At 39.1% G+C, this 8,816-nt stretch overlaps 1 protein-coding gene across 1 annotated transcript; it reads left to right on the top strand.

Annotated features, from left to right (window-relative positions):
* Positions 1 to 4,652: 4,652 nt before the first annotated feature.
* On the top strand, positions 4,653 to 8,610 carry LOC108836937 (uncharacterized). The gene is made up of 7 exons (XM_056992971.1): positions 4,653 to 4,859; positions 5,475 to 6,346; positions 6,431 to 7,006; positions 7,064 to 7,132; positions 7,329 to 7,757; positions 7,836 to 8,094; positions 8,171 to 8,610. Exons 2-7 carry the CDS (start codon positions 5,477 to 5,479, stop codon positions 8,608 to 8,610), a joined length of 2,643 nt encoding a protein of 880 aa, XP_056848951.1. The 5' UTR covers positions 4,653 to 4,859; positions 5,475 to 5,476.
* The last annotated feature ends 206 nt before the right edge of the window (positions 8,611 to 8,816 follow it).

Below are 8,816 nucleotides of genomic sequence, written 5' to 3'. Positions count from 1 at the left end.
CGGGAGATGAGAGGTTATCCGTCGTTTTCTTCTGCCCCGCCGGAGTGGAATCGTCAGGGATGAGTTCCGGGGATTTTCTCGGGGCATCCTTTTCTTGGTCTCCGGCAGTTCCGAAGTCGAGCCTCCTGACACGCCTCACCTTGGTGGATCCGCGCGGGAGTTTGCTTTTCGTTGTTAAGGTATTGACCTGTTTAGCGAGTGAAGCCATTAGTTTCTCTTGTTCTTCCGACCGTTTATGGGCGGTGGCGAACAGTTCCTTCACCTGGTCCAGCATCGCGGTTTTTGCCTCGGCAGTGACCGTCGATACGTTTCCGGCAGGAGTCTTCTCAGCGTTGGCATCGACGGCTGGTCCGTCGTGCGTTTGCTTGTCTTTTTCCGTATTAGCAGTCATGCTTAACTGGGCGTGCGTAGTTGCGAGAAAGATAAATCCGTGTATCCCCCTCCTTCTAGCGCCAAACTGTGGGAACCGAAATTCGCACTGTCGATTTTTGTTAAATTTAAACGTAGGAAAACTAAGTTGACCTAGTTTTCCCCGAGGATCCCGGCTATCTGCTGGGCCACGCACGACGAAGTTAATACGAGTTTAGTTTGGGAATAAATGCGTAAAATAAAGAGAGCAAAAGAAAGAATCTTATTTCCGAATTCGCGGAGAGCGTTTGAACAACAGGTCGAGATCTCGGCCGCAAGAGCTGTCGATCGTCGCTAGTCTCAAAACCTAGATCTAACCTAGTTGAGTTGCAGCTCGCTAAAAAGGAAATAAAAGCCTAAGTTCTAAGTTGCTCTAGAGTGGTTTCTTTCTTCTGATTTCGGATCCCCCTTCCTCTGCTCCTAGTCTTGCTTATATACTCCCATATGACGGTCTATTCTTGACGGGCTGGGTCTGCCGCGAGCTAGGCTTTTTCCATTTTCGTCGGCCTTCGTGTTTATCGGGAAAATTGACATTTATCTTTTCGGAAATTTGACATTTATCCTTTTGGAAGTTTAACATTTATCTTGTTATGTGAAGATAATTGTAAACCGTCGTATCTATCTTTTAGAAAATCGTAAATGGGCCGTCTGATTGGGTTTGGTCCCTTTCGGGCCGTCTTCCGGACTTCCGTTGTTTCCTACGATTTCTTTGAAAGAATGCTCCTACTTGGATGTCGAGTCTTTCAGAAAATCTTCGATCCATTGCTGAGGCGAATGGTGTTTTAAGATAACCATCACTGTTTTATACGAAGTCTTTCTGTCCGTTGACGTCTTATGGGTTCTCCGAAATCTTGGAGCAGGAAAAAGAGTTTTGTTTGCGGGATCTCGGAAAGTCGCAAAACACGGATTTCTGGCGACCCGGGGGTCTAGAACTTACGCACGAAGACTAGCCGCCCGACGACCCGAGCCAACACGGGACTAGCCGCCCGGCGACCACGGCCGGCACGGGCGCTAGCCGCGGGCGGCCACGGCCAGCACGGGGCTAGCCGCCCGGCGGCCACGGCCAGCACGGGGGCTAGCCGCCCGGCGGCCACGGCCGCGATCGGAGTCGGCTGCTCGGTTCCTTCGGCTTGTGCGTGTTTTTGCGTTCTTTTAGTTTTCCGTAGGTTTTCCTTGTGTAGAAAACGTTTCTAGCCGTTGATTTCGAGATGATTAATCTCGAACTTAATATTTTTCCAAAGTTTCTCGATTAACAATTAGTCTCTCGAGGTTGCTCTAATATCTTTCGTGTTTTTCCGAGACTTTCAGACATTGATTTCGTCTTGACCGATTTTGACCCCAACAACGGGTAAGCCTTGTAACTTTTATACATGTTAATTCTCTCTCTCTTCTCTCTCTCTCTCTCCTCTCTCTCTCTCTCTCTCTCCTCTCTCTCTCTCTCTCTCTCTCTCTCTCTCTCTCTCTCTCTCTCTCTCTCTCTCTCTCTCTCTCTCTCTCTCTCTCTCTCTCTCTCTCTCTCTCTCTCTCTCTCTTCTCTCTCTCTCTCTCTCTCTCTCTCTCTCTCTCTCTCTCTCTCTCTCTCTCTCTCTCTCTCTCTCTCTCTCTCTCTCTCTGCCTTTTTAATGTTGGCTATTAAGGCCTCCTGTACACATGGTAAATAGATACGGAGATAAATGATCCTCTTGTCGTAATCCACGTTGTTGGTATTATCTGTTCTTTTGGTTGACCATTTAATAAAATCTATATTGGACTGATGATATACATTCTATCATTAATTGAATCTATCGCGGATGAAATCCCATCTTTTGTAGTAAAGTCTGAATAAAATCCCATTCCACCATATCGTATGCTTTTCCATATCCGTTTTTATGTCATGATCTTGCTTTGATACGACTTGTTAGTTTTCAATCCATGAAATATTTCTTGTGTTATAAGGATATTGTTCGAGATCAATTTGCCAGGTACAATTTTCGAAATAATGAGGGAAGAGAGATTTTCAAACTCTAACATAATAGCTTCGAAATAATCTGTATCCTAAATTTACAAAAACTTATGGGTCGTAGTTACGTCATCCTTGTGGGTCTTTCTTTCTTTGGGATCAGACAAATCTTTGTAATATTTAGGCCAGCATTATTAATTTATAGATTCTAAACTAAAAGAAAAATCTAGAAATAAACTTTTTGTAAACTAATAACTCTATAGATTAATAAATACGGTAGTTTCAACATTATTGAGTTATAGAGTTTTTACCATATTTTAATTGTAAAACTATGTTTATTTAAACAAACATATCCCATTACGAGAGAGTTGGGCTGGGCATTTTATCCGTTAAAATTGATCCGCTTCGTTATTCGTTTCGATTCGATCCGAAAATTTCTAATATCCGTAAACTTCCGAAGCAAAGAAAATACTAAAAATCAATATCCGTTAATATCGAAGCAAATCCCAAATTATAAAATTTCAGGAAGCAGATATCCGATCCGATCTGGTAATATATAAATACATGTATATCTTGATTATATTTAAAATTTTAAATGTACAAAATTATATAATATTATTCTAACATATAATTTTACAAATTTTATTTACTTTATTACTTATATAAAAGTATTACATAAAAGGAAAAGAAAAAAAATTATGACAATTATAACTTTTAAAAAAAATATTATTATAATAGTTAACTAGGTTTAAAAAAATTTCAAAATATGTATATTCATTATTTATTTTATTTTTTCTTATATATCAAGCTAAAAATATTTTACAAAACAAATTTGTATCGAATTTTAAATTATTTGTATTAATCAAAACATATAAGATATCCGTAAGTATTCGTAATTATCCGAAAATATCTATTTATTTTCCGGATATCCGTTTTCCAAATATCCGTATTTTTCGAAATCAAAACAAATCGAAAATTTAGATATCTGTGACATACGAAGCAAATCACAAATACCTTCAAAACCCTGTTTATCCGATCTGTGCCCATGCCTACCAGAGAGCTCGATAGAATGGATTATACATTTGATTATCATAAATCTATATAATATTAAAAAGAAAAACTGTATTTGGATTATCAACTTTATTGATAACAAGAAAGTTAAAGAGACTACTGTATTTTGATTATCAATAAATGTATTTGAATTATCAACCCTGTTCGAAAACGTGCCCGCCTGGCCGCGTTCTCGCCCGGTTAAACGGTGTTCGAAGGGCCACCGTGGCGAAGAGGCCATAATCGGTGAGTCTAGGCTGGATAAAAAAAACTTGAAAAAATCGATTTTTCAACTGTTAAATCATAGTTTCTTCCTTAGATCTACTATATGTGGATAAAATCAACAAGAATCAGTTAAAAATTTTGTGAAATCGAAGAAAAAAATGTGTAAAACGCGACTTTTCAGGTCTGAAAATTGCAGGGATGAGGTTGAAGACGAAGGTAAAATAGTCATTTTGTTTTCATTAAATGAAAATATCAAAAAACGAGCAAAATTTGCTGCTTCCTGGTTCGAACCTGCGATCTGTGTGGATATTTCAGAAGGCTCAAACCATTAAGCTATGAGATCTAGAAGCGAACACTTCACATACCTATTATATATCTGTAATAAATAAATAATAAAAAAATAAAAAAATCCCTGATTAACCACGCTTAAATTCGGCGCTAGGCCCAGATCGGCATAATGCCTAACGCGATTTCGAACATTGTTATCAACTAAAACATAAAGAGAAAACCCGTTCCGTTCTCAACCTCACTGACTTTGAACAATTTCCGTTGTCATCATGTCACAACTGCTGAATACAATTCCGAACCAAAACTTGATTCATAACTAGTCAGATAACATACCCCAAAATAAAACAGTTTTGACTTTTGAGTAATACACAAAAGTTGTTAGGCATTACACGTATACTTTTTGTATATAAATATTTGTTATACAAAACAATAATTAAAAGAGCAAATTGGATTTAACAGACACATTCATCTTAGCTTTGTTACTATAGGATTTTTAGAATATTTTTTGGGGAAATAGGATTTTGATTTTCTATAAATACCATAATACCCTTCATTTAGCAATTAAGTTAAATAATTATTTTTTTTTATAATTTTCGTTTCTGATTTACGAAATTAAAATAGTAAAAATAAAAATACTTAGTAAAAATAAAAATCATTCTTTTAACTTAAGTCAAAATAGTAAAAAATTTAAAAAAAAAAGACAAAAGGGGAAAAGGGATTTCCCCAACCCTAATTTTCTTTGATTTCTTCTCTTCTTCGCCGTGGAGGTCCCCTTCAATGGCGATTCTTCACTGACACTCCCCTTTCTCTTGTGTTCTTCAATTTCTTGTGTTCTTCGATCTCTCTTGTCTCTAATCTCTTCTCACCGCATCTTCCTCTTCGATATCTTCTGTTCTTCCGCTTCGTCTCTTATCAATCTAGACGAAATCGGACTCTTCCTTCTCACAAGGTATGTGATTACTTCTTTTGTTTCTCATTTTACACGATTTGAACTTTGATTTGTTTGTTTAAAAGATTTGTCTTTGGGTTAGTTAATCATCTTCGAGGGAAAGAGAAATCATGTTTAAAGGATTTGTCTTCGATTAGCGATTTGCCTAGTATCTTGTTTGTTCTTGTAATTGTTCTTGTGGGATTGTTCTTGTCTGATTGTTCTTGTCCGATTATCGGGTTAGTTACTTATCTAGTAATTAACTTCAAAACTTCAAAACTTGTAATTGTTCTTGTCCGATTTCTTATATCTCAATCGTAGCTTTGTTGTCTTTGATTGAACTTTGTTTCTCGGGGTAGTTAATTATCTAGTACACCACTTGACATCTTCTACTTGTTAACTTTGATTGAACTTTGTTCCTCGGGTTTGTTCCTTGGGTTTGTTCTTCATTTGACATCCTCTAGTTGTTGTTGTCCGATTTTTTGAGATATTGTTCTACTTGTTGTTGTCCGATTTTTTGAGAAAATTTTTGAGATATTGTTTAACTTGTTTGTTCCTCGGGTTTGTTCTTCACTTGACATCTCGGGATGTTGATAATTTTTACATAATGAACTAAAAATTTTTCATGCTTTGTAGATATGTCTGAGGAGCTACCAAAGAGGATTTTTAATGAGGGCGACGAGCCCCAAGTGACTCAGATCAATAACAACTGCAGGATCGACTACATTATCAAGAAGTTCGAGAAGTGGATGCCAAAGGAGTTTGCTGATGTGAAGAAAGATCCGGTTTTCTCTCAGGTTTTCAAGCTTCATGAGAATGGTCTTGGCTACTCCGCGAGAGTGATACACAGCATCTTGTGCAGGGAGCTTCTGACTTACATGATGCACGAGCTGTGGTTTGTTTTCGCTCGAAGGCCACATCGATTTTCACTCCAAGAGTTCCACGCAGTGACCGGGTTTGAGTGCAGGACTAGTCTTTCACTTAAGATTGACTTAGAAGACTATGCATATGACGGTGGTTTCTGGAGCAAGGTCTTGAAGAGGAAAGATGAATCCATTACACTCTTCAACCTGTGGAATAAGGACAAGGCAGCTGTGATGAAGTGGAAGAATGCAGATCGCATTAGACTGATCTACTTGGCCATCATTCTCTGTGTGGTTTTGGCGAGAGATGAGAAGGCCAATATCCCCCTCAAATACATCACACTGGTCATGGATCTCGAGAAGTTTCGGAAGTATCCTTGGGGAGTTGCGGCTTACGACCTTCTCTGCAGTTCGATAGCCAAAAACCGTCACAAACTGAAGGAGAAGACAACAAGTTATGTGTTAGATGGATTCTCCTACGCCTTGCAGATTTGGGCTATGGAAGCTGTACCAAAGATTGGGAAGCTTTGTGGAAAGAAACTGGACAAAAGCTTTGCTAATGGTCCTAGATGCATCAACTGGAGGGGAGCTGCAAAGGTTTCATATGATGAGATCAATAGGCTGGAGCAAATCTTTACAGCAGAGGTAATTTTCTGTATTTAAAATGACTCTTCCATGCGGCTTGAAATGAGTTTTTAGGATCTGACTTTCATAACTTTTCTTGTGTAGGATGTCAGCTATCCATACATCTCATGGGCAGGGAATATGGTTGTAATCCAAAGTCAGGAATTTCGCAGAGATGATGATGTCGAGGATGACAGGATCAATGTTGTGATGGAGTTGATACGGGCTAAGCATGACTTCAGTGAGCATATTTGGGAATTTGAAGAAACTGAGGTTTCTTTAGATCTTAATGATGAAGCACCAGCGAATGTTGAAGCAGCTGAGAGTGAGGAAGAGTTCGAGACTCCACAAGGATCAAATAACCTAAGCTCTACATCAAGAAGGGGTAAGAAGAGGGTCCCTGATCGTGGTATGGAAAAAAGGAAGCATAAGGTTCTCTCTAGTGCACCAAAGCAAGCGCCTTTTAACGAAGACATGAAGGCTTTCGTGACACAGTTGTTTGAAGACAACTTCTCTGCAATGGAAAAGAGGCTACAGAAACAGATGTCCGAGACATTTGAGCAAATGAAGTCGGACCTCATTGCTTCCCGAAAAGAAGCAAGCGTTGAAGTTGAGCATGGAGGGCCTTCACCGTCCAAGGCAACAACGAGCCAACCACCGTTGAGGAGGTCCACACGAGGGGTAAAGAAACTCTAATCTTCGCCAATCTCTGCAATGTTTTTTTCTCTTGTTTATTAGATGGTTTCGGTGTCTGTTTGTGTTATTGTCTTATATGATATTGGCCTGGATTTTGTTGTGTTTTATAAGGTCTCGGTTTGGATGTGTGCTTGATGTGTAAGTGTCTTGTTTGAAATTTATGTAATGGTTGTGAACTTGTACTAAGATATTTATGTAATGGTTTATTAATGTGATGGATATGTGGTGTTATTTTTGTGTTGTTATGTAATGGTGGTGAACTTGTACTAAGATATTTATGTAAGTGTCTTGCCATTGTGTCTTACAGGAAGCAGTCGCGAGTCCAGTTAAATTCAGTCAAGATGATGATATCTTTCGAGGGATAGGTACTCAAGGCGTTGAAAATCTTTCTCAGGCTTCGCATGTGCCCGAAGTTGATCCATCTCAGACAGATAAGGAAGAAGATTGGTGGACTCCAATGACTACAGCACGAGGTTCACGAGCTAAAGACAAGACACCACCTCCGTCACAGTGGAAGAAATGGTCTAAAGGAAATGGCAAAGGACCTCAGCTTAGTGATACACCATTGCCACAAGATGATTCTCCTGAGTCGCAACTGTATTATTTCTCTGAAGAATCATGGGACAGATTCACGCAATGGTCTATGAATCCCATACCTTTGCAAATTGGTCCTACAATCTTCAATTCGACTGTAGCTACAAGGATAGTATGTGCTGGAAAATGGCTTGGGAACGACGTAATGATTTCTTTCTTTTGCTAATTTGATGGATATATCTTCTTTGGTGGTGAGTTTATTTAAATTTTCAATGTTCAGGAAATGGATGCTTATATGTTTATATGGCGAGTTAACACATCTTTGGGACGTTGGGGCCCAACCCGTGTTGCTTTCATGTCCGCTATTTTCAACCTCCAACTCAACGCCGCATACAATGTGTTCCACCCTGACAAGAAATCTTACCAATTGCCTGAGTTTCTTCTTGGTTACGGGAGAGGAGAACTTCCATCTCATGGGCGGACTGATCTAGTTTGGGGCGTTGATATTGATCGTCTATACTTTCCGTTGTTTGTGAACGGTAATCAACTTTTCCTCTACACTTCCATGTTCTCTTTTCTGATCTTAAATTACTTATTTACTTATGTCCATTGCAGGTAATCACTGGATTGCTGTCACCGTAAACATCATTGAAAGAAAAGTGGAAGCTTTTGATTGCGGTGGGAGAAGGAATAAGAATAGGCAATCCCTTGAGAAGTTTGCTCACATGATTCCTAGGATAGTGAAGGCCGTTGCACCACCTGATAGACAGAAGAAGCTACTCCTGTCACCATATACTATTGTGGAAGTCCCTATGAAGAAGAGATTGAACAAGTCATGTTGTGATTGCGGTGTATACGCACTCAAACACTTGGAGTGCCTACTGCTTGGTGTCGACATCAGCTTAGTGGATGACGAAATCATCCAGGGTTGCAGACAAAAGATTGGTGTGGAATTATGGGAGGCTACCCAAGATCCCATTTTCGCTGATGCTATGACTCGATATGTACCTTCACCATGGGAGAGGTCTGAGGTCTTTGACCTTGAAGAAGACTGATTTTTTTTCTATTTTTAGGCTATAATTATGTGGTAAAACTCTGTGTGGTAAAACTCTAGCTTTTTAATGTTTTTAGGAACATGTGCGAAAATTCTATTTTGGCGGATTTATCTGACCATTATAACAGGGGTTATGGTTATGATTTTTTATGGAACATGTGTCTAATCTTGTTTTTTCCTAAATAAACCCTAAAGCCTAAATAAACC

The sequence above is a fragment of the Raphanus sativus genome, chromosome 8, assembly GCF_000801105.2.
Source record: "Raphanus sativus cultivar WK10039 chromosome 8, ASM80110v3, whole genome shotgun sequence".
In the NCBI taxonomy this organism is placed as follows: Eukaryota; Viridiplantae; Streptophyta; class Magnoliopsida; order Brassicales; family Brassicaceae; genus Raphanus; species Raphanus sativus.
This window is presented reverse-complemented; position numbering and strand designations above follow the sequence as displayed.

What these genes read in the sequence shown, in the direction of transcription:
- LOC108836937 (XM_056992971.1), top strand. Translation starts at nt 5,477, where the DNA reads ATGTCTGAGGAGCTACCAAAGAGGATTTTTAATGAGGGCGACGAGCCC. An exon ending in AGCAAATCTTTACAGCAGAG is followed by an intron (nt 6,347 to 6,430) that starts GTAATTTTCTGT and finishes TTTCTTGTGTAG; the next exon opens with GATGTCAGCTATCCATACAT. An exon ending in TGAGGAGGTCCACACGAGGG is followed by an intron (nt 7,007 to 7,063) that starts GTAAAGAAACTC and finishes CTTGTTTATTAG; the next exon opens with ATGGTTTCGGTGTCTGTTTG.